The 17,145-nt window shown below is 48.3% G+C and overlaps 1 protein-coding gene across 5 annotated transcripts in view; it reads right to left on the bottom strand.

The window, feature by feature from the left end:
* Nucleotides 1-17,145, bottom strand: part of UBR4 (ubiquitin protein ligase E3 component n-recognin 4) — an 85,398-nt gene that overhangs the window by 42,221 nt on the left and 26,032 nt on the right. The window contains exons 42-64 of one of the 5 annotated variants that reach the window (XM_059866850.1): nucleotides 16,910-17,062; nucleotides 16,385-16,612; nucleotides 15,446-15,603; nucleotides 14,178-14,349; nucleotides 13,831-14,032; nucleotides 12,312-12,475; nucleotides 11,242-11,458; nucleotides 10,651-10,867; nucleotides 9,274-9,306; nucleotides 8,124-8,187; nucleotides 7,572-7,706; nucleotides 7,081-7,255; nucleotides 6,713-6,850; nucleotides 6,158-6,279; nucleotides 5,529-5,640; nucleotides 4,930-5,060; nucleotides 4,616-4,793; nucleotides 4,322-4,426; nucleotides 3,693-3,848; nucleotides 2,384-2,552; nucleotides 1,483-1,579; nucleotides 986-1,093; nucleotides 389-505 (exon numbers count right to left, since the gene is read on the bottom strand). In XM_059866850.1, coding sequence (XP_059722833.1) covers nucleotides 389-505; nucleotides 986-1,093; nucleotides 1,483-1,579; nucleotides 2,384-2,552; nucleotides 3,693-3,848; nucleotides 4,322-4,426; nucleotides 4,616-4,793; nucleotides 4,930-5,060; nucleotides 5,529-5,640; nucleotides 6,158-6,279; nucleotides 6,713-6,850; nucleotides 7,081-7,255; nucleotides 7,572-7,706; nucleotides 8,124-8,187; nucleotides 9,274-9,306; nucleotides 10,651-10,867; nucleotides 11,242-11,458; nucleotides 12,312-12,475; nucleotides 13,831-14,032; nucleotides 14,178-14,349; nucleotides 15,446-15,603; nucleotides 16,385-16,612; nucleotides 16,910-17,062 — 3,351 coding nt within the window. The remainder of the gene's footprint in view (nucleotides 1-388; nucleotides 506-985; nucleotides 1,094-1,482; nucleotides 1,580-2,383; nucleotides 2,553-3,692; nucleotides 3,849-4,321; nucleotides 4,427-4,615; nucleotides 4,794-4,929; nucleotides 5,061-5,528; nucleotides 5,641-6,157; nucleotides 6,280-6,712; nucleotides 6,851-7,080; nucleotides 7,256-7,571; nucleotides 7,707-8,123; nucleotides 8,188-9,273; nucleotides 9,307-10,650; nucleotides 10,868-11,241; nucleotides 11,459-12,311; nucleotides 12,476-13,830; nucleotides 14,033-14,177; nucleotides 14,350-15,445; nucleotides 15,604-16,384; nucleotides 16,613-16,909; nucleotides 17,063-17,145) is intronic. The other 4 variants (XM_059866851.1, XM_059866852.1, XM_059866853.1 and 1 more) reach the window with 4 other exon arrangements.

The following is a 17,145-nucleotide window of genomic DNA, read 5'->3' as shown; positions in this document are numbered from 1 at the left end:
ACCCTTACAGGGAAGAATTTCTTCCCAGTGTCTGACCTAAATTTCACCTCTTTCAGTCTGACCCTTTCCCTCTTGTCCTGTCACTCCAGCTCCTGATGAAAAGTCTCTCTCTGGCTTTCCTGTAGCGCCTTCAGACTCTGGAAGGTGTTGTGGTGTCCCCACACAACCTTCTCCTCTCCAGGCTGAACATTCCCAACTGTCCCAGCCTGTCTCCATAGCAGAGGTGCTCCAGTCCCCTCTGTGGCCTCCTCTGCACATGCTCCAACAATTCCATGAGTTCTAGTGCTGAGAAGACCAGAACTGTGTGCAGTGCTCCAGGTGGGGATTTGTGAGAGCTGAGTAAAGGGGGAGAAGATCATCCCCTGACAAAGCAATTTGGAGAATGTACCTCACAAATGGAAGTCTTGGATCCTGACTTGGTCCTGGACATGAAGACACTGAGCAGCCTCATCACCACCAAGTGCACCTCGTTCACAGGGGAGCGCTCGTTTTTCTTGGACACATCCTGCAGGAAAAGACACATCCTGCTTGCTCAATCCCAGAGCTGAGCAGTGCCCCAAGCCTCTCAAGTTCAGTGCTCTGATCCTCAGGAAGCATTTCTAATTTAAATTCAAGCAGTAAGACTGAAAAAGCAGCACAAATGCCTCAACAGAAGGGTAGGCAGTGGCCTGGCTGCCAGAGAACAGTCCCACACAAATGAAAAGCTACATATGTCAATCATGCATTTACTGATCATGGCTCTTCTCAGAGTTTAATTCCAGTGAAACAAATTTTTATGCTCACTTGTGGATGTCAGACCCAGGAAACAGTGGGAGCTCCACACATATAATTTTCTATCTTACATGAAAGGTGGCAAAAGGAATAAACTGCCTGAACACATCCACACAGCAATGTTTCTGTGATTCCCAAGCATTCAATTCCTCCAAGGAAAGAAACCCCGTCTAGAAGAAGCAAATTCAGAGCATGAGCCCACATTGCACTTTACCTTTTTGTCCATGCCCAGCTCTGCAATCAGCTGGGACAGAAGATTATCCAAAGCTCCCTTGTCTTTCTCATCATCTCCATCTAGGTCTGTTGTGAGCATCAGAATAACCTGGGAAAAGCAGTCAGAGAATTGTTAGAGGACAGGTTCCACATTATCAAGATAACTATTTATCTTTCATAAAACAGCACTGATTTTATCTTGATTTATATGTGTTCTTTCCCAAATCCAGCCTGTGACTCACATCCCAATATGAACATTCAGCATAAACCCACAAGACCTTCCCAAACACAGTGGAGCTCAAGGATTAGAGCCCTCAGGCTCCTCAGTCAGCTGTAAAGTCACACTGAGAAAGGGCACAAGTCCAGCAAAGGGTAGGGAATGTTTTGCAACAGATGGACTCACACTGTGACTGGGCAAGAAGGAGAAAAGCACATGCAAATAGAAATCAGGGATTGAACTCTTTGATTTGGGCTTAACTCTGAGCTCTCCTCACTCACCTGCATGTAAGGGATGGCCCGGACCCCCCCCACATTCCTCAGCTGGGGGAGATTCTGCAGCAGCCTCTCCAGCAGCATCAGCCTGACCATGTGCAGCCTGGGGATTCAGAGGCAGTAATCAGAACACACCACAGAGAGCAGGGTCTCCAGGAGAGCACTGCAATCTGCCCCAAAAACCCTAAGCCATCAAACCCTCCCAGGGAGGACAGGACTTGCTCAGACTCCACAGGGGAGCGATGTCAAAGATGCAGAGCACCTCTGACAATGGAGTCACACTGCCCAGGCCTGGCCACCTGGGGATTGCAACTGCATGGGAACCTCCTGCGAATCAGCTGCTTGGAGAACGGACTGAGCACCTGCTCCCACAGAATGAAAAGTGCCCGTGTTCCCAAAGGACACTCACACACGCTTTTGTCCTAACAGTGAATTTCACAGGCTCCCAAGATTTCAGTGATTCTGTGCTAACTAGACTCACGCAGCATTTTTTCATCACTTCCTAGAGGCAGCAGTTTTGTGGGACACACACTGGGTGTATTTATCACACCACATGATGATTGCACAGAGGGTGCACTGCCCAGGCTCCCCAGGGAATGGGCACAGCCCCGAGGCTTGCCAGAGCTCCAGGAGCATTTGGACAATATTGGGATGTAGAGGGTGGGATTGTTGGGATGTCTGTGCAGGGCCAGGGTTGGACTGGATGACATTTGTGGGTCCCTTCCACCTCAGGACACTCCATGATTTTGCAATGGCAGTCTGCTCTAGGCTGTGTTTCTGACTTTCCACTTTGGTTACCCAGCAGTCACAAATCACACTCCTGGCACTGCAGCCCCACAGCCCCATCCCCTGCAACCATCCCCCAGAGCACAGCTGTTCTTCCTCGAGAGGAAACAAAGCCTCTTGCCTGTTGCTGGTGTGGACGTCCCCCTCTGCCTCCCCTTCCCCCTCGGAGCCCTCTCCCTCCTGCTGGCCCGTGGTGGTGCTGATGGCTCCTGTGCTGGAGCTGACGCTGCCCGGCCCTGCCGGGTGACCCTCGGCCGTGGTGTCCCCATAGGCGCTGCTCCGGCCGGACACTGGGGAAGGACAGGGAAACAGGGAAACACAACCTCAGCAACTCAACAAGCACCCTGCCTGCTTCATATCCACCAGCACAGCTGAGCTGCACTGAGGAATGAATCGTGGTTCAAAGGAGATGCTGGCTTTGGTTCTCTTCTGAAAGCCACAAGAGAGGCTGAAGATGCTTTTGTACAAATCTTTTCTTTGCCACCCTCATCTTTGTGGCCCAAACTGAACTGGTCCCACAGCAGTAATTCAAACTCAGTCAGACAATGCTTGAATGGGCAGTGTGGAAATTCAGACAATTTTTTAAATAAGAGTCTCTGATTATTTTACCTGGGTATCAGTCCCAAACTAAAAAGAGAGTAATTAATCCTATCTCATTCAAACTCAACCAGCAGCATAGTGAATTGTCTCTGTCTTGCTTTAGGCATTCTGAGAGGCAAGGGCTCCGGGGAAACCTTGCTGTGGCCTCAAATACCTTATAGAGTACTGGGTACTTATGGACCTTATAAAAAGCAGGGAGAGGGATTGTTATATGGGGAAGAGAGTGACAGGACCAGGGGCAGTGGCTTTCAGCTGAACAAGGGCAGGATTAGATGGGATATTAGGAAGAAATTCTTTTCTCAGAGGGTGATGAAGCCCTGGCACAGGTTGTCCAGAGAAGGCGTGGCTGCCCCATCCCTGGAAGTGAAATGTCCAATGCCAGGTTGGACAGGGCTTGGAGCAACCTGGGATAGTGGAAGGTGTCCCTGCCTTGGGTTTAGTAGAGGATGATCTTTAAGGTCCCTTCCCAGCCAAATCATTCTGGGATTCAATGATTCTGTTATTACAGCCCAGCAAAATCTGCTGCAGGTTCCACACTTCCAGAGAACCACGAAAAGCAGACAATATCCCATCTGTGGTCACTGGGGCAGAACCCACAAAATGACAGATGGCAGCAGCTACTGGGAACTGAGATTCCCTCTGTGCCAAGGATCACCCACATGCTCCCGTGGTGGGCAAGGCTGTGGCAGCAGGGGTGCAGCAGGGGGTGCAGCAGGGAGGGAGCAGGGGATGCAGCAGGGGTGCAGCAGGGAAGGAGAAGGGGGTACAGCAGGGGGTGCAGCAGGGGGTGCAGCAGGGGGTGCAGCAGGGGGTGCAGCAGGCTCACTCACCGCTGTGCTCCCCGGCCACCGAGTCCACGGCGCTGCCGCCGCTCTCCGAGCCCACGCTGCCGCCGTGCTCCGCAGGCGATGTCCGCAGCGTAGAGCCGTCCGTGGCCGCCGTGCTGCCCTCGTCGTCAGAGGCTGGAGCTAAGAGAATAAAGAGAGCTGTTACAAGTAAAAACACTGCCTGGGAACAACTGCAAACGACGCTCTCGCTACCAGGGAAAGGCTGTAGGGATTGGGCTTGGGGTTCGGGGACGGCTACAAAGGGAAAGGGAGCTGGGGGGTGACCAGCAGGACAGTTAAAGCAATGCAGGGGAGATATCCCAAGAGGAAAACTTCTCTATCAAACACACAGGCATGCATGGCTACTTAAAGAACAACATCTGGTTGTTTATAAATGCAAGGGAAATACAGCACATGCTTTGTTTTGTCTATTTTAGTTTAAAGAGAGGAAATAACTTCCTCAGAAGTCTACAGTGAGTCAATCAAAGCAGGAAAAAGCTGTAAGTACAGTCTCAAAAATACAAGAAGCCAATAGTAATAACTGGTTCTTCCAAACCGTATTTGCAAACCAATTTTAAGGCATTAGTTAGGTCAGAATGTGAAGAAGAAGAAGCCTTGCAGTGAACAGTTACCTGATGCTGTTGTGTCCGAGAGTGTTCCAGCATCCAGAGAGGAGGAGCTGGGAGCTTGGCCGGACAGTCCCAAGCTCTGCAGCCCAAGGGCACTGCTGCTGCTCCCTGCAAGCAGAGGACAACCTATGAGCATCTTTCTTTGAGAGAATAAGTTAACTCTGGCATTTTCTGTACATTTCATAGTTCTGCTATCTTTGGTTCACTGGTGATGACACCAACAGCTTTGCATCACTTCTTTCCCAGTTTTCCCAGTTTCCATCCCCTTTTCGCCTGCCAACAGTGAACATATCTGACCTTGCTGATCTTGTTGAAGGCTCAGGGCAATAGCCAACTCCACCATTGTCTCATCATCTGCATCTGGAGGGATATCCAGCATCGGAGGGAATCCCTCTGCTCCAGCCAGGAGAGCCTCCAGAGGAGAAGGATTCCCATTATTCACGTTCTCAGAAGTCTCCAGAACCATGGATTCAGACTATGGAGAGGAAACACAGTGAGAGCCTTCTCCAGACCACCACCACTAAGGGAGCACTACAAGCAGGTTCATCAGAACTAAATTAACTCAAGTCCTGGCACACTTCAAAGGCTCCAAGGAGAAGCTCTGGACTCACCACCATCTCAAAGTCCCCGTGATCCACCTCACTCTGCTCCTGGCTCTCCTGTCGGATGTGCTCTCCATTTGCTATCCCAGAACTCTGCAGCTTGTCTTCTGCATCGTCATCATCATCATCATCCTTATCTCCTGAGTGGCAAAGCAGGAGTTCATAAATGCACAGCTCCTCATCCCACCCCAAACCAGGCTGCTAATGCTGCGAAAAAACCCAAACTACCCTCAGTTACCAAGAGACTCCTGACACCTACAATTTGCTTCAATACTGAAAAATCTCTCTTGGATAGATAATTTTGACCTGCATACATCTGTGACTGATTTATTAGAACCTGAAAACATGCATAGAAATACTAACTCTAGATTACTACTCTCTGGATAAAATGATCAGATTTTCCTGTCACTGGAAGGGGACTATCTCAGAGAGATCTCCCTTGTGAATCCCAAAATATCAACCAAAAGGTGAGAGTAGTGGGCAAGGGAGAGCAAAAGAAAGGAAAAAGGCTGATTTTAGTCTTTTTTAGTCTCAGTTTATAACAGGACCACTCTATTTTCCTGTCCTTTCTGGCCATGCTGGTTTAAGCAGGGGATGCCCTGGCATACCCATGGGGGTGTTGCTGCGGGGGGACGATGGCAGGGTCACGTGTCGCCGCTTGTTCCGGGGTCTCAGCACCCTGATCAAAGCTTGCTTGCAGGAAAAGCTTACTGCTGGGTCCTGCAGGGTGAACAGTTCATCATTACACTCCTTAAGCTCTAAGTCCTTTTCCACAGCATTTGGAAAGATGGCTAAAAATGCACTTGTGACTCTCATCAGTCATGGTTCATGTAGGACACGAGTCACCTCCCACCAAGCAACACTTGTAATTCCACATGGAGCACACGACAAACATTACTAGAACACAAGGAGAGGGAGAATTCTTCTTCATTCACTTCTGGCTGGGTGGTTTTGGCTGTATTTTGTGTCTGTACTATGTATTCGCATTCTGCCCACATTTTATTTTTTCCCTGTTATAGAATCATAGAAACATTTAGGTTGAAAAAGCCCTCTGAGATCAAGTCCAACCATAAACCCAACACTGCCAATCCCCCTAAACCATGTCCCCAGGTGCCACACCTACACTTCTAGGCATCCTGTGGCAGGCTGGAACACCCTTTCTACAAAGAAATGTTCCCAACCTAAACCTCCCCTGGTGCAATTGGAGGCTGAGGCAGAGAAGAACAAGGTGACGTACTGGGCAAAGTAACATCTGCATGTAGATCTTGGATGCAGTATGGATACAGTCCAGTTCACACGTGCAGTATCCATGGATAATATCCACCAAAGCATTGACTGTGGCTTCAACGTGAGTGAGACCTAGCAGGAATAAAAGCAGGACTGAAATCAGCTCTCTCTGTATTTCAGCACAGAGTGAGGCACTGCAGGAAGCATCTTTTGTTTGCAGACTTCAAGGCACAATGTTAACAGCACAAATACATTGATTTTCAATCCAGACTGAGCCAGTCTTGTCTGTCTGATGGAATATTGTGAACTCCATACACCAGCACCACTGAATATCCTCTAACACCACCCACAAAGACAAATGTGGGTAAATCAATCATCAGTCCCTTCTTCCTGGCACAATACACGTGTCCCTGAACAAAAGCTTTGAAGCAGAATCTGCAGCTCCACATCACAAAGCCCTCAGTGCAGCACTACGATTGAAAAGTCATGTTCTCTGCTTACAAACTTAAAATAGGCCCCTTCAGAAGCCACAGGCTTGCCAAGAGCAAAGGAAGAGCTCTCCTACCTGGCAGGCAGGCAGGGGCCAGGAAGGCGTTTTTGGGTTTTGATGCATGGAGCTTCCAGAAGTGGTTCACCAGCTGGGTAATGAAGGTGCAGCCCTCTCCTTCCATGTGTTTCTGGGCCTCCTGCCCTTCTTCACTCTCTGCACAGATTAAAAAACACCTCTCAGAAATGTGCAGGGGAAAACCTTAATGAGGGTAACACCAAGTTTATTTGAAATGGCTTTTTTCAGAGGCTTTGATGTTCTCATCAGCAGGATATCACACACCTACCAAATGTGTCAAATAGAGTCTCTGCCACTCCAAACCCAACACCCCAGCACAACTTCAATTATCTCAACAGAAACTTTGAGAAAATTACAGACTTATCTACCTGTTTCCAGCTGTGGCAGCTTTGATTCTGTGTAGTGGACCAGATTGTTGGGTCTCATAATAGCAATGGAGCGAGCAGTGATGACCAGCCTCTGGAATACCTCAGGATCCAGGTCCTTTCCTTCTTTGGTTGAGGAAGTCAAATACTGAATGGCTTTGCTTAGCAGTGCTTGATCCTGTAGAGTGAGAGATAACACAGGCAAAGAAAAACAACTGACTGCAGCACGAGAAAGCAGCTGAAGCACAACCACAGGACAGATCCTGGGGAAATCCAGCACTTCTCATCTAAGGAAAGGCAACCAGTGCTAAAAGGTCACAAAATCACACAACTCTGGTGAAACATAGAAGCCAGCAGGGCAAACAGCAGGAGCTAAAGGGAGATGAGACAGGAGGTTTGTGCTGCATGGAGGAAGGGCTCTCTAGGGCTCTGCTGCATTTCAGCCATGACCTGGCAGGTTCCAGGAGCCCCCAAATCCATGCCCTGGGCAGTACCTTGTGGTTGTGGTAGGCTGAACGGCTGGTGTGCAAGCTGGCCAGCAGGCTCTTGGTCTGCTGCTGCACGCTGGAAGGGGCTGGCATGGACAGCAGCACAGTAGCCAGTTCCTGAGCTGCAATCTTATTCTTCTCCTAAGAACAGACAAACCCCATTATTCAGTATATTTACCATCACTCAGTGTACCTACAGCTCCCTTGCCTCAATACCCTTTTGATAGCCTCCCTCCATTTACTATTGACATTTAGGGAACACTTCACATGTCTACACAAGAAAAGTCCTTTTGAGATTTACGGGCTCCTACCCTGCTGTTTCTGTAAACGAGGTCACTCCACAGCACAAAAAGCCCATCAGCGCTAAATGCAAATGCCAATTGTCATTCTAAACTAGTTTCAAACGCTTTTGGCTAAGGCAACTTTCAGATCAGTGCTCTGAGCAAAAGGGATGCGGCTCTGCTCCTATCAGGCCCCCGGGGCTGCAGGAGGTAGTGCTGAGCTGGCCCCTCCTCCCCCAGCTCCAAAGCTCAGGAATGTATTCAGAAAGTTACTTGCCTTCTCGTTGACTGGTCCCACAGCAAAGCAGCTTTCCAGTGCTTCTAAAGAACTCACTACTAGCCTGGAGGGAGAGAGGAAAGCAGGCTTGAGTACAGCAACCCTTCTCTCTCCTTAGCACTTTGCTTTATGCGGGCTACAGTCATGAGTAGCTCAGAGACAGCTAACGAATGCCAAGTACAAAATCAAAGCATGATAAAACCTGCCACAGGCACCATGCATATCATTTCATTGTGTTACAGACCAGAGTTAAACCTGGCTCACGCTCACAGACAAACTTAGGACTGCTTTAATAATCCACAGCTGAAAGACAGGGGCTTTTCTCTCCCAAAGAGGATAAAACATTTCCTTACGCAGCCTGCAGCAGGGATAACTTGGATTGTCTTGACAGTCCCAATTCACCATGGCCCCCAGACGTACAGATGACTGCAGATCAAGGCTGGCTATGACACATGGGAAAAAGCGGAACCGACTTTGCTAAGGGAGCAACGTTCTACTCGCTTGCTATTTTCACACAGGTTGCTCTTTCCAATTTGGAGTTTCAGCACAAAATATTCCAGAGGAAAATTAACTCAGAGCACTGGGGGTGACCCCAAGCGAGGGATGCTGAGGTTCAAGCAGGCTGGGAGAACACCTGTCCCGAGGGAAAACCTGATTTATAAGTTGCAGCAAAGTCCCTGCAGCAGCACTCCATGCCCCCAGGTAGAACTACCTGAAATGCCATCTGACACACCAGAAGGAGCAGGAAGATACAGGAAAAAGCAGGGAAGAGAGAGCATTAAGGGGAAAACAGCAGTGTAGGATTGGAAGGTAGAAGGAACAATTGCCTGGTCTGGTGGTGATAAATAACATCCCCCTCCCCACAGCCACCCTCATAAAGCTTGGAGGGAACAGAAGGAGGATAAGAAGGCACAAGGAAGGAACAAAGCAGAGAGGAGTCTGTCAAATAAGCAACAGTTATGCTGTATACAGCAAAAATCCGCAAACCACCTCATCTTTACATTTGCTAAACCATCTGCCATGCAATGACCAGAATGTAAAGAAGCAAATGTCACTTGGAAAACAAAAGATCCCAGTCACCAAAAGCCACACCATGTGTTCTGTCTCTGACACACACTCATTCGTGCAGAGAAAAGGATGCCATACTAACCGGTCCAGGGTGGTTAGGGACTCAGTGTCAGAACTTTGGGGGAGCAAAGAAAAAGGAAAAAAAAAAAAAATGTGTAAAGCTCACAGAAAAACTCCCTACAACACATTCTAAGCAAAAGGCAAATTAAATGGGGAAATCAGGAAGCCGGGGGAGCGTCAGTCTAAGCAGGGTCTCTACATGGGCAGCACACACTGGTCTGGAGCAAAACAAAGACAGAGATGAGCCAGGTCACCTCACACAGAGAAGCCAAGCACCACTTAAAGCACCACCCAGGCTTAAATTCGAGTGCAGACACCACACTTGGATAGAAAAGCTGCCTCCTGCCTGCCATAGCTGTTCCTACTCCAGAGAACCCTTCAGAAGGTAACAACAAATAGGAAGAATATTTTTTTTTATATCTGAATTTTTAGAATATAATCCCACTGCTCTGAAAAACCAGACAGCATGTCTGTGCTGAGAGGGACATCTTGTGGGGATGTCACAGCAGAGGAGGGAAGGAAAGGGAAAATAAACACAGGAAAAACTCCCATTAACTATTAGACAAAATATTAAAGGATGGCTGAACAGGTCCTTCAACTGGGCCTAAGTGGCACTTCAAGCCCTGAGCCTCTACCAGAGAATTTCAGTCAGACAAACTTAACCACCACTTCTTCACAGCTGAGCAGTGATTGCTTCCTCTGAAATAGTCATTTTTCAGCAGTACCAGTTCCTCTTTGAGCTGTTTCCCTCCTGTCCTTGCTGCTTTTATAACCCTTATGATACAGACTGTATGAGTTCAAAGGAAAACACAGCATGGACATAAGAAAGAAAGAAAACAAGTTCTGTTTATTCACTAAATTTATGTCCAAGTCACCCTTGGGGTTTGGCTCTCAGCAGGGATACAGGGGAAAACCCAACACCTTCCCCAGCACAACAGCTCAGCCTGAGGCACGTGGGCTACAAGGCAAGTTGGTGGGAGCCACAAGCCTAAAGCAGGGTCACACACAAAGCCCTCCTCAAAACTGAGCTTAACTTCAGAGAGGCCTGACCTTTGTGAGCTCCAGAGACCAAAAAAGGGCCAACTTGAAAGGAGAATGTACTATGGCAGCAGAAATTGCTTTGAGCTCCTCGAGACTGCTGAAACATGAACTAGGGCAGCACAAGCAAGCACACAGATCTACCCATCTACTGTACCAGATCAACCAAGAGCCACCACAAACCCTCCTACCAAGATAATCAACCCCTGTTTTCAGCTGTTGCTGTGTAGAGCAGTGAGAACAACTCACTAATTCCCTCCAGTCCTCCAAGTCAGGAAAAGCACACAAGTGCACCCAAGTGCCCACCACAACAACAACAACCCATTTCCAAAGAGAAATAAGGGAAAGACTGTGGAAATACCTCTCCAGGACAGTCCCACTGGCAGCAGCAGGGGCAGCTGACTCAGTGTCTCCAGTGCCATTCCCTTGGTTGAGGTTTGGGGGACAAACGTTGCTCACAGAAGCAGATGGGAAGTCCTCGGGGGGCTCGTCAGGCCAGCCAAACTGCTCTTTGGTTTTGCCATAAATTTTTATGGAGTCCATCATGGTGACTCCAGCAGGATCCACAGAAGCCCCAACTGTAGTGATGAGAGAAATTTCTTGAAAACTGTTGCTTTTGGACACAAACCAGCCTCGTTTCCCAGGACCAGGACAACAATTACACTGTCATTAATACACAGTCACTGACAGTGCCATCTCCTTTGCAAGACCACTTTCCTCCTCTTACCTCAGCACAAAATCATTGAGCTGAACTACTGAACATTCACTCACAGCAGCAAGAAACTGGGCCATAAATAAAGTTACCAAATGCTCAGGGTTCCCCCCTCAGACTGTTTTTGCAGTCAGGGCAAACAAATGGATTGTAGCAACTCCCTGCTGAGAGGTGAAGCAGCTTCATCCCACCCAAACCAGCCCATCAGCTGGTCAGCCCAAGCAGGGCACACAGCCTTACTGAAGATGGTGAGTTTCTTGTCAGCCTGCAGGGCCTCTTCGCGGGTGAAGGGGAAGTCGAACCAGCGGGCGCGGGTCATGTTGAGCTGCATGGTGCGGCCAAAGATCTCCAGGTAGGAGGGCGCGCGCTCGATGGCCTGCGTGCCGATCTGGATGCGCATGCCCGTCATCACCATCGTGCTGTTGTTGTTGGTCACTTCGATGGTGAAACCCCCAGGCTGCAGAGAACAAACCACAGCTCAAAAACTCCCTCTGAAGCCAAGGACACTGCACAGAGGTGCCTCCACTGTTTACTGAATTACAGAATCACAGAATGCCCAGGTCGGAAGAGACCTTCAAGATCATGGAGTCCAACTCATACCTAAACACCTTAACTAAACCATGGCACCAAGTGCCACATCCAGTCTTTTTCTAAACACATCCAGGGATGGTGACTGCACCACCCCCCTGGGCAGGCCATTCCAGTACTTTATCACTCTTTCTGTGAAATACTTCTTCTTAATTTCCAGCCTGTATTTCCCCAACACACCTCGAGACTGTCCTCTGGTTCTGTCAGTTCCTGGAGAAAGAGACCAACCCCCACCTGACTACAACTACCCTTCAGGAAGTTCTAGAGAGTGATAAGGTCACCCCTGAGTCTCCTTTTCTCCAGGCTGAACACCACCAGCTCCCTCAGTGGTTCCTCACAGGGTTTGTGTTCCCAGCCCCTCTCCAGCCTCGTTGCCTCCTCTGGATGTGCTCCAGCATCTCAACGTCCTTCCCAAACTGAGGGCCCAGAACTGGACACAGTGCTCAAGGTGTGCCCTCACCAGTGCCAAGTACAGGGGCAGAATGACCTCCCTGCTCCAGTTGGCCACACCATTCCTGATCCAGGCTAGGACGCCATTGGCCTTCTTGGCCACCAGGGCACACTGCTGGCTCATGCTCAGTCTGTTGTCAACCAGTACCCCCATGTACCGTACTTGTGTGGGTCATTTGAACAAAGCAGACTCCTTAAGGCAAGGCATGGTGACAACATGAACAGTAATGTCACCCAGAAGCCCAATGGAGTCCCCAGACTGCCCCACTCACCTTTGTGTTGGCCACGTACATGCCCGTGGAATTGAGCCGGTGCTTTATCTGCTGGGCATTGTAGACCTGCAGCAGGTCATTGCCCCCGAACTCCACATCTGTGAGCTGCTGGTTGTGCTCAAAGAAGTCAATGGGGAAGTTCACCTGGCTGGATGTGCGAGTTGCTACAAGGGGAAAGAGGTCTTTATGACAAAAGATGTTCTTAACAGGCAAAGTTGTAAAAAACCTGCAGAAACAACTCGCCTCCTTCAGAAAGTATTGCTATATGCATCTGTTGGATTTTTTACTATTCAAACTTATGAAAAAGATAATACTACTCACACCTATGACGAAGAAGGTGAAAAAAAAGAACTCTTCTCTGTCTTAAAACTTCTATCTTGTTTTATATATATTACTATATTTTAAAACTTTAAACTCTTAAGTTTTCTACTAAAAACTATGCACTAACCATCGTAGTTTTATTATTTAATTTTGAAAGCTTTCTCTACGACTTCAGGTCAAATGTAGTGTTCTCTTGAGGGTCAGTGCCTACCAGCACAGAAAGCCTAAAATTCTCAGTAACCAGGTTTCCAACATCCATGTATGGAAACATTTTATCCCCTTAGCCAGCACTGATGTAATTGTCAGAATGAGTGTTGTAAGGATTTAGATGACGTAGATCAATCTTTGTATCTCCATTAGTGTCCTGGATTGCAAGATAAGTGTGTATTCTATTTGCCATCTGTTAGAGGTGGGGCAGTTCTCTTCTCTTTATTGGGCAGTTTTCTTTATCTCTCCCACAGCCCATCCTCCCTCCAGGAGATCTCTTCTGTCCATGGCCACTGAGTGTCCCTGCATGGCTGATCAAATTCCACCATTCCACGGGGAGATGCTCTGCCCAGGGGAGGAGCCAAGCATTCGTACCTGGATACAATCTGACATTTGGGACACCAGGGCAGCCTTTGCCCACTGCATTCCCAGAGGAAGACCAGGCCCATCTATAGCACCACTGAATCTTCAGAGGAAGACTACACCCTTCTACAGGATCCCTGCTCCAGCAGAACCACACCTGTCACTGCAGGAGAGCTGCAGTCACCATTGAATGGGACTGCTGCCACCACCCTGACCCACAGGGTGTCAGGTCCTGTTCTGACTCTTCAGTGTTGTTTTGTATTACTGCATTGTTATTTTATTATTTTTTCAGTGTTGTTTTGTATTACTGCATTGTTATTTTATTATTTATTATTTTCTTCCCCAATAAAGAACTGTTATTCTTGCTCCCATATCTTTGCCTGAGAGCCCCTTAATTTCAAAATTGTAACAATTCAGAGAGGGAGGGGTTTACATTTTCCATTTCAGGGGGAGCTCCTGCCTTCCTTAGCAGACACCTGTCTTTTCAAACCCAGACAGATTTTGGTGCCTTGATCCTGTTCTATTAACAGGAGATAACTGCCACACCTCTAACAGATGGCAGAGAGAAGACACACTTATCTTGCAATCCAGGACAGTGAGTGACAAAGGTGATGTGAGGAGCCCTTACTGATGGCGGCTGCCTTGCGCTTGCGCACGGGTTTCATGATGCTGATGACGCTGCTGGGCTGCAGAGAGGGCTGCAGCCAGTAGGACGTGTTCTCCACGTTGGCCATGTAGATCCTCAGGCTGCCATCCTCACACAGCAGGATCATGGTTGTCCTCTGCTGCTCGTTGCAGGCCGTGTGACGGATGGCCACCATGTCCTGGATCTGCAAGGCAAGGCAAGGGAAGGCAACTCTCGCTTGGAGGAACAAAGTCTTTGTATTAGAAAAGCTGCCAAGACTGGAGATCTGGTTTACAGAACAATAAGAAACCAAATTTTATGAGTCAAAAATACAGGGAACCCTGACTAACCTTTGCTTTGGCTGGCAAGGTCTTAATCTCCTGGATGAGGAAGGTGTCTGGCTTCACCATCACCACCAGTGGGACACCCGTGGTCTGCTGGACACAGCACACCAGGCCAGGGTGGTTCATCACCTCAGACCACTGACACAGGGCTGGAGAAGTCTTACTGCCACCATTGGAACTGCGAGAGACAAAGGGCACAATGACATTCATTTGAGGAGCAGCACAAGCAAAACCACACAAATTTCATTGTGCTCAAATCAGTTAAAGCTTTGTCCTGAGCAGAGACTCAAGCACTGCATCAACGAACAGTGTCTGGTTTACAGGTGAGCAACCTGAAACAGTCACCACAGTGGGCAGAAACCATGAGCATCCCAGTCCTCAGCCCCAATCCCTACCCTGCAAACACAAGGAAAAACTGGCTTAGTGTTGCATTTTATGCCCCAAACCAAGGAGGCCATTTATAAATGGTTTTCAGCAATGTTTTTATCTGAATGGATGAACAGTTTCATGTTTCAATACACTCAGCAGCAATAAGCAAAGACCAATGCAGGAGAATCAGTGTCTGCTAACTGAAAAAGTAGAAACAGAGCTGCAAAAAGACTAAGCCAAACTCATCTGGAGTTCAGGAGCTCTAGGAACATGACCCTCCTTCAGAGCCCACCTGTGACAGTGGCTATGTGTCAGGCCAGTGAAGAGTCTGTGGCCTGAGTGCCCAGCACTGCATATCAGAACACACAATAGAACTGTCTTTTTCTTGCCATGTTCATAGAGTAAGAGATTGGTTTCCCTCAAGGGAGTCTGAAAATCAGCCTTAACAGGCACAATGTGCAAGGTCCACTGCAGCAAGGGTGCTGAAAGGAAACAAAGGCTTCCTTCTCAGCCACCTCAGGGAGGGCCGATAATCCCATCGGTTCCAGCGGCTGCACCTCGGGCAGCTCACTCTGGGCAGCTCCACTGCCCTGCACACACCTTGCTGCTCTGAAATCCTGCTGGGAGGACAAAATGCATGCATGGCCTACTGCTGAAACAGCCAGCTCTGGTTTCTAATCATCCTGCAACTGGAATATCACGGAATTCCTGAGCTGGAAGGGACCCACAAGGATCATCCAAGTCCATTAGGACACAAGGACCATAAAAAGTAGCAAGAAGTATCAGCCAACAGGGAATTTTCACCACCCATTTGGCCATTCAGAGCTGGGATGTTTAATAATAAGCAATATTTATTATAAAAACAAAGAAATAAAAATGCAGGGAGTGTCCCCCAGGATCCTCACCTCTTGATGTTAATTGGAAAGAGCCGCTGCACTTCCAGGCTGGCCCGGCTGATGGTGGCTGCAAAGGATTTGCCCTGGCAGTAGCTGAAGAACAACATCTGCAGCACGTGGGAGTAATAGACTGACACTCCCCCTCCTGCCACCTGGCCATTGCTGTCCTGGGGGATCCAGAGAAATGCCAACATTTAACATAAACACAAATATCCCCACACATTCTGCCAGGCTTTTAAATTTGCGATGGAATTATTCCCAAAGCCACCCCTCCTCCCCAGCAGTGAGAGAACAGAGCCCTAAATGACAATTTTCTAAGCTGAACTCCTGGGTGAACTCATCCATCAGACACTTCAAAGGCTCTGGGAGGGGACGCTGAGCCTGCACACCCGGAGGCTGTAGGTAACACCCTGAGCTCCCGCAGCTGTGAGCCTCAGCTCTGTGTGACAGTGTCACATGGAGCATCCCCTGGATGCTCAGCTCATAAAAGACCTTCCTGAGAGCCTCTTTCTCATCTATTCCTGTTTTGAAGTAGGCTGGGGTAAAAACACGGGAGAGATTTTAAAGGTCATCCTCAAGAGAAGAAACAAAGGCTGACTGCAGCTCTCTAGCCCCAGCCATGGTGATTTATCCCTTCTGCTCCTGCACCTTTGGAGTGCCTTGCTCTGAGAACAGCACTGCTCTGAAGCCATCTCCTACTGAGAAATCCTGCTGGGCATGACTTCAGAGCCAGCCATGGAAAATATGCTCCATTTTCTAGATGAAAGGATCAAGGAGTTTAATTTTCACCCCCACCTCCTTTTACTGTAAGGATATTTCTCTCTTTAGAGGAATGAGAAAGCTCCTTGATCTAGATCAGGGCGCTTAAAAGGAGAAGGAAAAAAAGAAGGAAACTTCTGCCTTCAAATGGAAGATGCAAAAAAATAGAGAAAGGGAAGTCACCAGCACCTTCAGGTCCTCGTGGTTGACTTCAAGCACATTGGTGACATAGAAGGGCCCGTGCTGGGCACTGCTGGCCTCCTCCATGAGCTGTGTGTAGATGTAGCCAGCAGAAGACATGATCACAATGATGTTCTTCCCCTCCTCGTTGAACAGGAAAGTGACATCCCTGATTTTGGAACTCGGTAGGAGGAAGTAGAAAGTTGGACTCAAGGCGTCTACTGAGAGGTCGTAAATCTGTGGGAAGAACCAAGGAAATAATTAACTACAATGATTGTCAAGGCAGTAATTAACTGCTGCAATACAAAACAGTGCAATGTACAAGAGCTGAGATGAGGGAATCCCCATGAGATGTTACAGTTTGGGGCTTTTTTTTCTCTTTAAGTTCTTTGGGTTTACTTTTCCTTGCAAGAAATATCCCAAATTTATATTTCCAATTCATTTCTAAGAATATTACCACATTCTCCCACATGCAACTCCCCGAGGATCCAGACTCTGATGTCTGCCAGAAGCTGTATCATCAACAGTTCATACCTTCACGAAGTCTGCAGTGACAATGGCCAGCTCTGTTTGGGATCCTGGCAGCCACACGGCTTTGATGATGAAATTCCCAGTGGCCAGTTGGGGATGAAGCACCAAATGATCAGAGACTGATCCAGAGCTGCTGAACGTTAACACGTGGCAATCCTGGAGTAATGGAGAAAATTGGTTAAATATTAAAACAAAGTGTTCACAAATATTTGAAGCCAAGAATAGAGTTAGAAGTCATC

The sequence above is a fragment of the Haemorhous mexicanus genome, chromosome 23, assembly GCF_027477595.1.
Source record: "Haemorhous mexicanus isolate bHaeMex1 chromosome 23, bHaeMex1.pri, whole genome shotgun sequence".
In the NCBI taxonomy this organism is placed as follows: Eukaryota; Metazoa; Chordata; class Aves; order Passeriformes; family Fringillidae; genus Haemorhous; species Haemorhous mexicanus.
Note: the sequence above shows the minus strand (reverse complement) of the source record. Positions and strands in the feature narration are given on the sequence as shown.